This window comes from Silene latifolia, chromosome Y, assembly GCF_048544455.1.
Source record: "Silene latifolia isolate original U9 population chromosome Y, ASM4854445v1, whole genome shotgun sequence".
NCBI lineage: Eukaryota > Viridiplantae > Streptophyta > Magnoliopsida > Caryophyllales > Caryophyllaceae > Silene > Silene latifolia.
Window position 1 is genome coordinate 341246086 of NC_133538.1, and position 16357 is coordinate 341262442.

At 42.4% G+C, this 16357-nt stretch overlaps 1 protein-coding gene and 1 non-coding gene across 2 annotated transcripts; one reads left to right on the plus strand and one right to left on the minus strand.

Annotated features, from left to right (window-relative positions):
• Positions 1–272: 272 nt before the first annotated feature.
• Positions 273–381, minus strand: LOC141636622 (small nucleolar RNA R71). Its single transcript, XR_012541226.1, has one exon. It is a non-coding gene; the product is annotated as a small nucleolar RNA R71 (small nucleolar RNA).
• Positions 382–13562: 13181 nt separating this feature from the next.
• Positions 13563–14423, plus strand: LOC141631506 (uncharacterized). Its single transcript, XM_074444169.1, has 2 exons — positions 13563–13818; positions 14077–14423. Exons 1-2 carry the CDS (start codon positions 13563–13565, stop codon positions 14421–14423), a joined length of 603 nt encoding a protein of 200 aa, XP_074300270.1.
• The last annotated feature ends 1934 nt before the right edge of the window (positions 14424–16357 follow it).

The following is a 16357-nucleotide window of genomic DNA, read 5'->3' on the forward strand; positions in this document are numbered from 1 at the left end:
CTCTTATATTGATTTAGTGGAACGGAATCAGTTCGCGGGTCTGCCAGATGAAGACCCCTTGAAACATATGGAAATTTTCACGGACTATTGTTGTTCAATACCTATACCGGAGGGGGTAACTCAAGATGAAGTAAAGGGGTTTATGTTCTTATACTCCTTGAAGGATTCGGCGCGAGATTGGTACCGCTACCTCGATAGAGTAGCACTGAGTCACGATTGGACATCTTTAGCATTAGCCTTCTACAAGAAGTACTTCCCACTTTCAAAGACCGATGCCTTGAAGGGTAAAATCACGAGTTTTCAGCAAGGAGCCGACGAAGATTTTTGTGAAGCATGGGGACGTTTCAAACGTTTGGTCCGAGCTGTCCCTCATCATGGTTTCCAAAGAATGGTATCTTTGCAACCTATTTTACAATGCTTTATATGATGATTACAAAGTCATTTTGGATGCAGCTAATGGTAGGTTCCAAAATAATACCGGTCAAAGTAAAGGTTGGAACACCATTGAGGAGATGGCGATCCATAAAGCCGAGTTTGGAAGTTCACGTGGAAAGTCACGAAAGCAAAGTGAAGAAATGACTGCTGTTGTGACACTTATGACTTCCATTTCTACCCGTCTCGAGAAGCTCGAGACTTCTGAAGCTTCCAAGGAGAAAGTCGAAATTCCTGTTCAAAACTCAGATGAGATCGAGAAGTTAAGAGAGATGGTCCAACTCGTTTTGGTTCAAGTGGCGAATATGGAAGCAGCCGGGATTGAGTCCTCACGGAATTTTGTGAAACAATTGGAGAATATGGAGGCTAAGCAAGCCGCTAATTCTTCAAACAAATGTGAAGGGCCGGTTGAGACGATCAATGCCATCAATCTCAGAAGTGGCCTTTCTTATGAAAGTCCCGACAAGCCAAAGGAAGACCCCTACCAGTCGATCGACTGGACCTCCAGAGCAGGATGCAAATCCGTCAACTAGTTTGCATGATTCGTCACTCATTGATGATTTGACGGGGGTTTTAAACCTACGGAAGCCGAAGGTTACTGATCCTACGGCCAGTGTTGCAGTCCCGTATCCGGAGCGTTTGAAAACTACCAAGCTGGAGCGTAAGTTTGGTAAGTTTCTGGAGATGGTCCAGAATCTCGAGGTAACGGTTCCTTTCACTGATTTAATTACCCAGGTACCCTCTTACGCTAAATTTATGAAAGATATTATGAATCGTAAGAGAAATTTTCGTGATGATGGTAATGTTGCGTTTGTGGAGGAATGTAATGCTCTTTCACAAGTTAATGTGCCACCTAAATTAAAGGACCCGGGTAGTTTTTCAATTCCTTGCACTATAGGTAACCACGTAATTGGAAAGTCCCTCTGTGACTTAGGGGCCAGTGTTAGTGTCATGCCGTATTCTGTTTGTGAAAGGTTAAACATTGGTAGACTTAAGGTGACCGATATTACCGTTCAAATGGCAAATAGATCGACTCAGAGACCTATAGGTGTTCTAGAGGATGTACCCGTTCGAGTGGGTAAGTTTTTATTCCTGTCGATTTCGTTGTTTTGGACATTGCGGAGGATAGTCGGATACCTATTATTTTAGGCAGACCGTTCTTACATACAAAAATTTGTGAAAGATGTCAAACGCGGAACCATCACCTTAGAGGTAGGGGATGACACCATTGAGTTGATCTTGCTCACAAGGCAACCAACCTGCTTGATGAGGATACGTGTTATTCCATTGATATTGTTGACAGGGTTGTTACTTGTAATTGGAGGGAATCCTTAGCCAAGTATCCCTTAGCCGATCTAACCCATTTAGATGAGTGTGCGGGTAATACTGTGGAGAATGCTTTGAGGAGCCGGATGCTTTGGTTGCCTCAATGGAGAGCTACGAGCTCAATGAAGAAGAAGATGAGATGCTTTTAAGCCTGGCCAAAGATAACTTGGTGAACACTTGCTACACCATTGAAGCCGATTCTGTCTATCTTTGTAGAGGTAAAGGTACCGGAGCGTAAGCCACTTCCTCCTAATCTTAAGTATGTTTTTCTAGATGATACGGAGCGTGACCCACTATTGTTAGCTCTAAGCTCAATGATGACCACCGTATGCTTTGATGTGTGTACTTAAGAAAAACAGGAAGGCTTTGGGTTACTCTCTGGATGACATTAAGGGCATCATCCCCGATGTTTGTATGCATAGGATAGAGCTGGAAGAGGGCCACAAGCCTTACAAACAGGTCAACGCAAGTTGAACCCGAAGATGCGAGAAGTTGTTATGGGCCGAGGTGATGAAACTACTTGATGCGGGTATTATTTATACGATTGGCAACTCCAAGTGGGTTAGCCCGATTCGGGTGGTCCCGAAGAAAGGAGGGACTACCGTGGTTAAAAATGATAAAAATGAATTAATACCAACTCGAGTAGTGACGGGGTGGCGGATGTGCATTGATTATAGACAGTTGAATGCCGCCACCAAGAAAGACCATTTCCCCTCCCTTTTGTTGACCAAATGACTGAAAGACTTGCTTCTAACAAATTTTTCTTTTTCTAGACGGATATTCGGGTTCTTTCGGATCCCTATTCATCCTGGACGATCGAGTAAGACTACTTTTACCTGTCCACAGAGTGTTTTTGCGTATCGTAGAATGCCTTTCGGATTGTGTAACGCCTCTACTACCTTTCAGAGGTGCATGATGGGGATTTTTTCTGATTATATAGAGAATATTATGGAAGTATTCATGGATGATTTCTCAGTTTATGGCAGTGACTTTGATCGTTGTTTAGCTAACCTTGATAAAGTCATGCAGCGTTGTATAGATGTTAATCTTGTTTTAAAGTGGGAAAAGTGTCAGTTTATGGTCAATGAGGGAGTTTTGTTAGGGCATCTGATTTCTGATAAAGGTATACATGTTGACAAGGCAAAGGTGCAAGTGATTGAGCAATTACCTCCTCCCGTGAATGTTAAAGGAGTGAGGAGTTTCCTAGGTCACGCTGGTTTTTACCGGCGTTTCATTAAGGATTTTTCAAAAATTGCTAAACCACTTACACAATTGCTCCTTAAGGATGTTTGTCTTTGAATTTATTGATGAGTGCCATGTCGCTTTTAACAGGTTAAAGGAGGCCCTAGTTTCTGCGCCAATCATTCACCGCTGATTGGGACCTCCCATTTGAGATCATGTGTGATGCCAGCGATTATGCGATCGGTGAAGTTCGGGACAAATGAAAGAATAAAGCTTTGAATGCCATATACTATGCGAGCCGAACTCTGGATGAGGCTCAAGTCAACTATTTTACCACTGAGAAAGAGTTTCTAGCTGTTGTTTTTGCCTTAGACAAATTTCGATCTTATTTTGTTAGGTTCTAAGGTTATTGTTTATGCTGATCATGCAGCGTTGAAGACTCTCTTTATTACGAAAGATGCGAAGCCGAGGCTTTTGAGGTGGATACTCCTTTTGCAGGAGTTTGATTTGGAGATCAGAGATAAGAAAGGAGCGAGAGAATGTGGTAGCTGACCACCTATCTCGTCTGCGGTGACAGAAAGGGAGGATTCGTTGCCTATTAATGATTCTTTTCCCGATGAGAGTTTGTTAGCTATTACTACTTCAGGGTCTTATCCACCTCCGTGGTTTGCTTTGATTTTGATAACTTTCTTTGTGATGGTAGGATACCACCCGAGCTTTCATGGCGACGAGAAGAAGCGGTTTGCCTATGATGCTAGACAATATTTTTGGGATGATCCTTATGTTTTCAAGGAATGCGCAGACGGTCTCATCCGGAGATGCGTACCTCAGTGGGAGGTGAAGGATATCTTAGAGGCTTGCCACTCTTCTGCCTACGGTGGTCATCACGGTCCGTCCAGGACCGTAGCTAAGGTACTCCAATCTGGTTTCTATTGGCCTACTTTACATGCAGATTGTCGCAGTTTTGTTGCTGAGTGCGATGCTTGTCAAAGATCGGGAATATTTCAAGAGACATGAGATGCCTCGGGTAGGCATTCTTGAGGTTGAGATTTTCGATGTCCGGGGCATTGATTATCAAGGACCTTTTCCGAAGCGATCAAGGTAATAAATATATCCTCGTAGTCAGTAGATTATGTATCCAAATGGATGGAAGCTATTGCTACCCCCCATTGCGATGCAAAGGCCGTGATTAAACTGTTTAAAAAGATCATTTTCCCTCGTTTTGGTGTCCCTCGGATTGTCATTAGCGATGGGGGAATGCATTTTAAAGAGAAACAACTTAGTGCTTTATTGACTAAATTCGGTGTCCAACATCGTAGAGGTTTGGGGTATCATCCCCAAACTAGTGGTCGTGAGTTGAGGTTTCTAACAGAGAATTGAAAGAAGTCTTAGCTAAAGTTGTTTCTAAATCACGGAAAGATTGGAGTCTTAAGTTAGCTGATGTCTTATGTGCTTATAGAACTGCGTTTAAAACGCCAATCGGGATGTCACCATACCGATTGATTTATGGTAAGACATGTCATTTACCTGTTGAGTTAGAGCGTAAGTCTTGGTGGGCTATTTGTGATTTGAATTTAGATCCTAACCTCTCTCGTGAGAAACGCATGACACAAAATTTGAATGAGCTAGAGGAATTTAGGTCGGCCTATGACAATGCAAGGATCTACAAGGAGAAATCAAAGCGCTGGCACGACAAGAGAATCATCAAGCGCGAGTTCCATATTGGCGATAAGGTACTTCTTTTTAACGCTCGTATCCATTTATTTCCTGGTAAGCTGAAATCCAGGTGGACCAGCCCCTATACGGTCACAGCTGTCACAAAGTTCGGATCAATTGAATTGGAGACCTTTGCTGGAGAAAGGTTCAAGGTAAATGGCCAATATGTGAAGCACTATCATGGATCAGATGCATATGTTGGGAAGGTCGAGGTTTTGTACTTCGATCCGCTATCAGATGATGAAAAGTGAGGTAACAAGGTCGTGCGGGACCTCTTAAACCAGCGCTAACTGGGAGGCAACCCAGGTTGTAATTATTTTGTAATTTAGGAATTTTGCTTTGTTTTCTTTTATTTATTTATTTCGCCTTTCTTTTGAGTTTTTGTTTAATTTCATGCATTTTTGCAATTTCTTGGTTTGGGAAAATTGTACGCCTTTGATAATTTCTGCAGGAATTCATTTTATGCAAAGTGCGTAGGAGGAGTGCTTGATTTTTGTGAGGAAAGGACGGGAAAGTATGATGGCAAAGGAATTTCTGACGAATTACAGCCTAAACGCCAGCGTTTGCAGTCGATCGACCTGTCCATTCAGTCGATCGACTGACGAGGAGAGTCCAGAAGCTACTGTGTAGGTAATCTGGTCGATCGACCACTTCGCGGGTTCAGAATTTAGCTAATAAGGGAAGTCTTCATCCCTTACTCTTTTATTCTTTCATTTTCCCAAAATCAGAAAAGGCCAAACCCTATTTCCTCTCCCTTTTTCGCGTTTTCAACTGCAAATCCGTCTCACTCTCTTCCTTTCTTGCTTTAATCTTCAAGGAAATCATCAAGGTGTGTTTTTAATCTTATCTTTATGCCTTTTATTCGAGTTTTGCTGAAGTTCCATGCGAAATTTTCGAGTAATGTGCCCTTGAGACGGAAAATCGATTTGGGGAAATCGATTCTAGGGTTTGATTTCTTGTCATCCTTGTACTTTAATTGCTTAGTCTACTCTTTCCCCCTTGTTTTTCGACGCAAATAAGCAGTTAGGACGTGTTTTAAGCCGTTTCCCCCAATTTATTCGAAACCCTAATTCGCTTCCAGGTTTGATCTTGATTCGGGTTTCCAGATATTGACATTGCTAAGGGGTTTTTCGTTGCTTATGGGCTGTTTTGCAGGTAACAACAATGACAAAGAGAAAAGAGCCAATGCAAGAGGGACAATCGAGCCAAAGGCCAGCTAGCGGCAACGAGGACCGCCCCTGATGATAGAATCCACTACGGATAGTCTACCTGACTATCCGCAGGTTATCTTTGATAAGCCTATTAAGCGCGCTAAATTTTCCTTCTTTGTTTCGAGTGTAAAGATCACAGCTACCCGGTTTCTCCACAAAGACACTTTGGAGAAACTAGGTCATTAGTCGAGTCGTGTCCCCGCTAAATGGGACGGGTATGACAGGTTTAGTGGACATGGCTGAGTTCACGTACTATGTTATGACCCTTGAATTCTTTTCCTCTTACGCTTTTGACTCCACAGCCTTTGAGGCTGATGCGACCAAACCCTGCATTTCCTTTCGACTTTTTAATGTCAATTATTCTCTAACACTTGCTGATTTTGCGGGTTTTCTGGGTCTTTACTTCGAGGGCAGAACCTCGGACCCCTCTGACACTCACCGGGCCATGTGGTCTTGTATCGGTGACACTTACGGGTCGAGGAGGACGGGCACTTCCGTCCACTTGCCCCCTCTTCGTTATTTTCTACGGCTAATGGGTAATACCATTTTTGGTCGTAAAGAGTCTAATAATGTGAATAATATTGAGCTGTCGATTTTGGCGGGCTATCTGAACGTTGAGCGTCGGAGAGCCCGCATCTATAACATTGCCTACTTGACCGCCGCTCACTTTCAGACTGTAAGTGAGGGCACCTTGACCACCATTGCCTGTGGCGGATTGGTGACACGTATCGCCAACCGCCTTGTTTTACTTTTCCCTCGATAGGAGGACCCCATCGACCCTGAGCTGCGTTTCATGGACCTCCGTTACGCGAGGGGTGTTTATTGGATCGATAGACAGATGCGGTGGAAGATTGATTCTTTCATCTGTGACCGCATCCACATCCATCGGCTACCCTCCCGTCCCGCCCCTTACCACTTTGTTGAGGGGGCGGCTCGCCGCCCCGCCTAGTTACAGGCTTCCTCTCGTGGCGGCCACACCTTCGCTAGCACTTCGAGGAGGGCTCGTGCCTCCTCTTCACGGCACCCCTACCTCCACTACCACCCCTACTCTTTGGTTCATCCACTTTTCTACCTCCTACTCCTTTGGTTGTCCCTCCGGTCATGGACCAGAGGCCAATGTCACGTGTCTTGGGTGATTTGTGCAGGAGCTTCAACGAGCACGGATTGGACACGGCCATCGCCCCTGCCCGGTCTACGACGAGCTCGCTCGGGGGAGGGGGGATGCTTTCACGGGTGACTGGGCTCACCTTTCTTACTTTGTTCCCCCGTGGGTGGCTACCCTCGTGTCGCTAGCAGACCTACTCCTACCACCACCACTCTGGTCCCTCCACTTCCGGAGAGCCACTCATTCCGTTTCCGGAGGGCCACTCCTGCCGCTGGCGAGGAGGAGGAGGAGAGTGACTCGGGTCCGACGAGGACGAGACTCCGACTACGAGGGTGGAGATTAGATGCTGGTGACCTCCCCGTTTTGGCTGGTTTTGGGAAGGTCGTATTTTGTGAGTTATTTTCCTTTCTCTTTTCGCTTCCTTTTACTTTTTATGCTTTTATTCTCCCATTTTTCTGCTGGTGATTTGCTGTTGAGCACAATGGGGACATTGTGCGTTTTGGTTTGTGGAGGGTATTTGCATATGCCTTTTGTTTTGCATCTGCATTTGTTTTTTATTGCATTTCAGTCACATGTTTAGTGCATTTCTATTTGCATTTGTTTTTATTTTCACCATTCAAAAAAAAAACAAAGAAAAAATTGAAAAAATTCATAAAAACCAAAAATATCACGTTTACTTTTGCATATAGTTGAGTCGGATCGGAGTTATTAATGATGATTTTGCTCTATTAGTCAAATATGCCATTCCTTGCTTTTTCATAGCTGCTTAGCAAGAATTAAAAGTGACCTCTCAAATTTTGTTATGGAATCCATTTCGGGCAATTAGACTTGACTCATTACTTTTGACAAACTACTTATACCTTCTGAGATATAGAGCCTATAACTGGTGACATTTATGACCGGTTAATTTAGGATTGAGAGTAGTTACTCCCTTCATTTCATGTTTTGCACGTGTATGAGTTTTGATTGCTTATTGCCTATACGCATTGGTTTGTGGTCGGTATTGCATGTTTTGAGAACTATTGCATCTTCCCCTTTCTCATTTTACCCCATTAACTCCACTATAAGCCAAAATTGTCAGTTGCCCTCAACTACATTCCATACTTAGCCTAGCGTTGTGCCAAGCTAGGAAGTAGTAGAGGAATTTGTTGATTTAAGCTGTTTTGGTTCGCTCTTATAATATTGCAGCGGGTATTTTTGAGAAGTGAAGGAATTAATTCAGCCTGAAAACATGAAGAAAGGAAAAATTCAGAAAAATGAAAAAAAAAAAGATGAGTTGTTTACCTGGGCAGAATGCTTTGGTGTGTGCAGGGTGGTCGATCGACTGCCATCATTGGTCGATCGACCACCGGTTCAGATCTTGAAAAAAAAAATGAAAATGAAAGAAAAAGAAAGAAACAAGAAAAAAAAAGAAAAAAAAAGAGAGTCTTGAAAATAATAAAGTCTTGGCTGAAATAAAAAAAAACACGTCTCATGTGCTTACCTCTTGATTTGGAGGCGTTCGTTTGGATTTGTGTGTTGCCTAGTCAATAAAGGCATGGTTATTTTTTATTGAGTTGGAAGAACGGGATACAGGTTCTAATGGTTCATTAGGTACTAGCTTGGCTCTTACCTTCACTCTTCCATAATTGTTTTGCCCCTTCTTTCCCACTTAGCCTCACATACCCAAATGTTGCAATAGTTCGGCATGTGATAGTCCTTGACGGTGGTTATGCGTATGTACGGTAAATAGAATAATTATTCATGCTAGTCAAGCATACATGTTTTGTCGGTCGCAGTCTAGGTGAGAGACTATACTTTTCTTCCCTCTCTTTTACATATTATCTTACCATTTGCTTTGCTGAGAAAAGAGTGATCCCGGAGAGTCCGATTGTATAAGTCTTGCAAGGTCGAACGCCCGACTTAATTCTATGATATGCATAAATTTGTTCACTTGATTTAAGCTTTGCAGTGGTTGACTTTGGGCATTAAATGGTTTGGCATTGACTTGTGGTTAGCTCTGAAATGTACTCCGTTCCATTTAGTTTTTTTTTATACGGGTCATAGTGCTTGCTTGGGGATAAGCAAGGTTTGGTTTGGGGAGATTTGATACGTGCATTTTCTATACACTTTATCTGTTGTTTTGGCATGTATTTCTATGCATAATTGGTAGCTTAAGGCTGCTATTTCTCTCGAAACGGTTTACTTTGCATTTTCTATGATTTATTGTAGGAATGCGCGGAAGTGGGCTAAATCAAGCAAAATTCGTCCTCCGGAAGCAAGTTCAAGGAAGCCAAGAAGAAGGAGAGTCGCATTTACTCACCTTGGGATGCGTGCAAGGAGTGAAGAGTTGATTGGAAGCAACAAGGAGCCACTGCTCAGCATTTTCAGTCGATCGACAATGCTTTTCAGTCGATCGACCATTGGAGCTCAGTCAGAAGCTACTGTTCCGCATACTCAGTCGATCGACCACTCTGGCCTGTCGATCGACCTGATTTCGAGCTGTTAATTATTTCTCCGTGTTAGACTTTCAAAAGCCCAACTTGTAATTAACTTTGGGTATCTTTTTATCGATGAGAAACGCAGCAATTTTTAGGTTAGGCTTTCATTAAAAAAAAAACTTAGTTTTTCAGATCTAGCTTGAGACTAAACCTTGGATTCGAATGCTTTGTTCTTGATATTCAATTAGTAAGCTTTTTATGCAATTGTTCCTCTTTCTTATTTTTCCTTGTTATTTTGATTTTTGTTTCATCAATTAAATTCAGCAATTGAATTCTTCTCCTTTGTTCTAGTTAGATTCCATCATGTTGAATTTGTTTTTTATTATTAATTTCGCAATTAGTGTAGTTATGATTATGCGTAGGTAATTCCTTTGATTGGGAATAAGGTGAGCCATGGTATTAAATTAGGATTGTCGTGTAGCATGAGTTCTTCCGTATTGGTCTCGCTATCTTTTGATAGATTTCTTTGCTAGATTGAAAGATTGGTAATTTGATTTATCGTTAGATTTAGAATTTCTCTTGAGTGAAAGCTTTGATAAATTCTAGGGAATTATTAGACCGTGAGGTTATTTGAGCTTTGATCGAAAGACTAGCTTATCTTCCCTGAGATCGTATTATAAGACCTCTGTTGCTTGACTGACCTGTTATTTGCCATGGTGAACCGAAGTTCCCGATCCTCTTTCTATCTTGTTAAGAATTTTCATTTTAGCAATTAGCCAGTTAATCAACCAAACTCAAAAACCCCCAATTATCTGTTACTTTTGTAGACTGAAAAATAGCAAACAAAATCAACCTTGTCTCTCTCTGGTTCGACCCTTACTATCACTAGCTATAGTTTTAGTTTGGAACTATAAATTAAATTTTGGTACTAAACGACGGTATCACATATTATTTTATCGAGTCATCGACCGTGTCAATTTTGATTATTGTAGTTCACCGCTTTAGTTCACTTAAAACGAGATAGATAATAAATTGACATGACCTCTCACTAAATAATAATTAAGAATTAGCCTTACCAAACAGGAGGCTCCGCACACCGGGGTGCTAAACTTGTTACGTTGGGTAAGTGGGTAGTAAATTGTTATTACATCGAAATTTGGATTGAGCTCAACGGAAGTATTCGTGACCGTAGTCGCATGTGTTCCGGGCAAAAGATAATATTAAAGTAATTTTATCGACCGAGAGTTATAGAAGTATAATCGATTAAAGAGTTAATCTACCGAGTTATATTAATAAGGGATGAATTGGCTCACCGTGCCCGAATTGATATGAATTTGGATCTCAAGATCATTTATAATAGTTGGTGATGCGTGCATATTATATAGACTTTTACGGTCTCTTTTGGCACGCATTTCTATGTATTTGAGTGATATTATGTCGCTTTATACCCCGAATAGGCTACTTTGTGCTTTTATTGCTATTTTGCATATTTGTTGCGGAAACCAACCTTTTGTGGCCTCGAGATAGCATCTCTGGAAGATGGACGGAAAAGAGGACGAAGGACTCATGCATGGGGAAGCGTGAAGACAAAAGTTAACCAAATTAAGCAAGTCAGGACTACTACGGAAGCTGAGAAGTGACTGAAGATCTCGATCGACCACATTTGGATGTCGATCGAGAACACAGAGGAACACAAGCCCTCGGTCGAGCTGTCCTGTGCTCGATCGAACTGTCAAGCCCTCGATCGAGTTGCCATGTGCTCGATCGAGCTGTCCTGTGCTCGATCGAGAGACTTAACCTCTCGATCGAGAGGTTCTCCTTTACGTGGGCTATTAAAGCCCGTAGGTTAATAAAACTACTCGTGAAGTTTTGTTATAAAAACAAAAAGACGAGTTACTAGGTTAATATCTTTTACCTATCATTCATTTTCCCATATACATTTTTACTGCGTTTACTGTTCACTGCTTGGAATTTTACGATCTAGGATTTGGTTGTTCTTTACGCCGGATTTGTTACTATAGTATAATTCCTTCCCTTAATCTCTTCTCTTGTTTATGTTTTATATTTGCTCTTTTAGTTTCATTATTAATTTTGGCCCTAACCTCGTTATTGCTTTATACTATTGTCACATCATGTTTTCCGTTAGCATTTCGTTATTAGTTGTGTTAGTTAATATAATTAGCATGCGTAGCTAATTTCTTTATATGCCGTGATAAGGGAAACCGTGTTAGAAGCATGTTAGGACGACTACTAAGGTAGTTATGCGGTAGGAACCAGATCTAAGCAATTTATTTGTAGATCGGTTAAATGAGTGCACGCAGGAGACCGTCTGTTTAGTTAACCCCCGACCTGGATCGAAAGATTGGAAGGGTAGACTTGTTTAGTTCTGATAATTGACTCCTATGAGGGCGAAAGTCAAGTAGGATGACCTTACGGCGACTTTAGACCGAAAGGTATAGTCGGGTTTGAGACCGAAAGGAGATAACCTAGCCCTTCCGACTAATAAACTTGCCGACCTAGTTATCCCGATAGCGCGTAGAACACGGCGTACTGAAATCCTGGCATATCTCTATTTATCTGATAGTTTATTTACATTTCTCCCTATTTACTCTTATACCCTTATTTTCTCTTCCCCTTAAACTTTAGTAGTTAGAACATCAAATTCAAAACCCACAGTTTGTGACCGACAGATTAGACTACAGTTAATAGAAAAGCCTCTCTGTGGATTCGACCCGTCTTCCCTAGCTATTTATAGTATAGGCTTGTTGGCATTTATTTTTGGTGTTGAACGACACGCATCAAATTTTGGCGCCGCTGCCGGGGAGGCTATTTTCATTTTTATCTGTGTTGTTTATTTCTGTCTTGTCTTAAGGAATTTTATTTCCTTAAGGCTGCTCTTATTTATTTCCTTTTAGCTGTGTATGCGCAGGTCTCGTAGGGGTGAATTAGTTGAGGCTGATCCTGAACCCGAAAGATCCTTTTTACGCAGAAAGAGGGAGTAAGAAAGAGTTCGTCGGGAGGAAGTCTTGAGTACTTCTGACAGTTCGGTTATTGAGGAAACTTATATTCGTGAGACTATTATTCCAGTCAAAATGCCTAATATCGCAAGTCATTCGGAGCCTACTGCTGACTATATTCCGAAGGGGTTCAAATTGTCTACCGATGAGGACGGCAATACCTTCGACATTCGGCCGTCCTACATCAATTTGGTCGAACGGAATTTGTATCGGGGGGTCCCGAGCGAGGATCCTAGGAAAAATATGGAAAGATTTGCTAATTATTGTTCATCCATCCCTACATCCAAGGGAGTGACCCAAGACAAGATAAAGGAAGTTCTCTTTCCTTTCTCTCTGACCGATAATGCGAGGGAATGGTTGACGGACCTGGATAGAGAAGCAGCAGGTATCACGGATTGGACTACTTTAGCTCTAGCCTTCTATAAGAAGTACTTTCCTCTGTATAGGACTAATGCATTGAGGGCCCAGATTACTAATTTCAAGCAGACGGGTTCTGAAAATCTGTTTGAAGCATGGTGCCGCTTTAAGAAAGCTGTGAGATCGCTACCCCATCATGGATTCCAACAGTTGTTTTTATGCAACCAATTCTATAATGGGTTGTATGATGATCATAGAGCCATTTTAGATGTTGAAGCTAATGGTAGATTCCAGCGCGAGGTTGATGATGATAAGGGCTGGAAGCTTATTGAGGAGATAGCTAATCACACTGCAGAATATGGGAATCCGCGGAGTGGTACACGGACGATAGCTAATGTCGAATGTGAGGATATGGATGCTAAGTTCGAAAGGCTTAATGCTAGGTTTGACCAATTGGAGATGCAGTCTCCAGGGAGTCAACAAACGGTTCACATGCTAAAGAAAGACGATACGAATCTTTGTGAGAGATGCGGTGAGCTGGGGCACGTTGTTATTGACTGTTTTGCTGATAGAGAGCAAGTCTTTTCTTTCTAGCAGTACCGTCAAGGGTATAATCGGGGTATGTCCATCCAAATCTGCGTTGGTCCAGTCAAAATGTCCTTCCTACTCCTCCACCGCAGCAACAAGCTTATGTGCCACCACATAAGCAAAGTTATAAAAACCCCCGCAATTTCCAAATCCGCAGCAAGGAAGTTCTTCATCTGGAGGAATTTTAGAAGTGGGAGAGTTGAAATTCATGATTCAAGCTCTCGCTACACAAGTGAATAGGTTGGACCAAGCAACCAATGCTATTATCAAATTGCTTGAGTCCGAAATAGCTCAAGTTGCCGCAAATCAATCAACGAGGCAACCCGGACAGCTGCCTTCTCAATCTGAAAAGAGGAAAGAAATGCTGAATATGATAACATTGAGAAGCGGACTGAGTTATTCTGATGCTGATATTGCTGGTACTGATGTTTCTGGCACAAATTCTAATGCTACTGTTGCTGACAGTACGACAGCTCTCGATCGAGAGGTTTGTGTTCCTCGATCGAGAGAAAATGGAGAGATGGAGCTCGATCGAGAGGCTGCTGTAGGTCGATCGAGCACTGCTGTTGGCGAAGTCTCTCGATCGAGTAAAAGTTGTGATCGATCGAGAGATTCTGATGATGAAAGTGGTCGATCGAGGCCAATGAGCAAGCGTATGATTAATAACGCTTTGATTCGTGACACGCATAACGGAGCTCCTATTGAAGATGCTCCATATCCAGGGCGCTTGAAGAGGGTCAAGAAGACGGAGCCTGAGTTCGCACGTTTCGGTGAACTTGTGCGAGGATTGAACGTAAGTGTTCCGTTTATCGAGCTGCTAAAACAGGTACCTTCATATCTAAAATTTATGCGAGAAGTATTAATGCGTAAAAGGACCATAGATGATTTTGAGACAGTAGCTTTGACGGAGGGGTGTTCTGCACACCTCCAAAATAGGACCCCACCTAAGCTTGCTGACCCTGGAAGTTTTTCGATACCGTGTCACATTGGAGTTCAATTAATTGATAATGCGTTGTGTGATTTAGGAGCAAGTGTTAGCGTGTTACCCTTGTCTTTGCCAAACGGTTAGGATTCACTAAATTCCATTGCACCAACATGACGGTCCAGATGGCTGATCGGAACTTGTCACGACCTTTAGGAGTACTGCAAGATATTCCTGTGCAAATAGGAAGATTTCTTATTCCTGTCAATTTTGTCGTGTTAGATATACCCGAAGATAATCACACCCTAATTATTCTGGGAAGACCGTTCTTGCACATTGCGCAAGCGGTTATAGATGTCGGGTTACGCACTCTTACGTTTAATGTCGGTGGTGAGGAATTGGTTTTTGCTAAACCCGCTACTCATAGGGGTTATATGCGTGTTTTGGAGTGTCAAGCTATTCCTGCGGTTGGTGTTGTTACGCCACCCATGATTGAGTCGCCTTCCATCCCCGTTGTTGATGTTGAGCCCCCTCGTGTTGTTACTTTACCTGCTACACTCACACCTCCGCCTCAGAATGAGAGCGATAAGGAGGACCGTGCTATTGTTGTTACTTGTATAGGACCTGGATGGGGAGCTTTGGCACTTCACCAAGGCGAAACGAGTTCCAATGTTGGAATGGGAGAGGGCGATGGTGGCAATATGACACGCATTCTGGCAGAAGAAATAAAGTTGGGACATTCTTCGGAAAGTGGTACTTATGTTTGGAGAAGAAAGTTGGAAGTTACCGCAGCTGAGGGTAACTCCGTTAGCCAGAGGCCTAGCAGAGGCCTGAAGGACTTAATTGAGCATTAGCCGGGTTTGCAACCCCGTGCAAATTGTAATAGACAATAGATTTTTGAATTTCTTTTATTTTTTTTAAACTTCTTTATTTGCGTTAGACACTTAGAATGTAGACAATTTTAGCATAGAAGACAATTGTGGACTGTAGACAATTTGCTGGTAGTTTGGGATATTTTTTCTGTCAATTTTCCAGGTACAGAAAGCCGCACTCAAAATATAATACATTAAAATGCGTGCCAGCAGGAAAAGCTCTCGATCGAGAGGATTTTTGAAGAAAAAGAGCTCGATCAAGGGAGTCCGTTCTCGATCGAGTAAGAGGAAGATCAAGGGACTGCCACCTCTCGATCGAGAGGTATGAATTAACTCGATCGAAAGGATCTGAGAGCTAAAGCTCTCGATCGAGAAACTTGTATCTCGATCGAGAAGCTTAACGGGTATATAAAGGGAGTTCTCTTCTCGATCGTCTTCTTTATTTTCTCGACCCTAATTCCTTCATTCCTGCAATTTTCAATCGATTAATTACCTTGCAAAATTTGTTTTTCTTGCCCAAAATCTTTCTACAATAAATTACCCATATAATTACCATTCCTAATTAATCAAAAGCCCTCTCCCAAACTCCATCTTTTTCGATTAATTAGAGTTTTCGGGTTTTTAGGGTTTATCAATTCGAATTTTTTGAATTTGTGCTTATTGTTTCGATTAATTAAGCTTGTGTGGGTATTCTAGCATCAAGTAAGTTCGACCTTACTCTTCTCTTTCAATTAATTGCAATCCCCATTCCCTTTTTTTTGATTTAGGGTTTATGTGGTTGTTTAGGACGAATTTTTCAATTGAAATTGTAATTTAATTATTAGTCTTGATGCTATTGTAGTTATGGATTCCAGTAAAGAAACCCCCGTCACTGAGACCGTTCCTGAGACCGCTGCTAATGCTCGGGGCGGTCGCTTCTTCCGTTGGTGTTGTTACTCCGGTGGTTACCACCACTGCAGCCTTAATTTCGCTTCTACCCTGACGAGAAACCCACAGCCGCCACCGAGGTCACAAAAGCCAAGGCTGTGGGAGAGGTGACACCTGCTGCCCCTGCCCCTACCAGGCCCTTTTCTATGCTGGATCAATGAGTCACGCCTCGATTCCCGACACCTGGTATGCTGCCACCTAAGCCGAGTCAGCAGGCTAGTCAGCTAGTCACTACTTCCAGCTCTTCTGGGGCTGCAGTTGCGAGAGAGGCCACTCTTACTC

Excerpts from the sequence above, each read along its gene's own strand:
- LOC141631506 (XM_074444169.1), top strand. The coding sequence starts at position 13,563 with ATGATTCAAGCTCTCGCTACACAAGTGAATAGGTTGGACCAAGCAACC. Across the intron at positions 13,819-14,076 it reads TAATGCTACTGTTGCTGACA|GGCGCTTGAAGAGGGTCAAG; the intron begins GTACGACAGCTC and ends CTCCATATCCAG.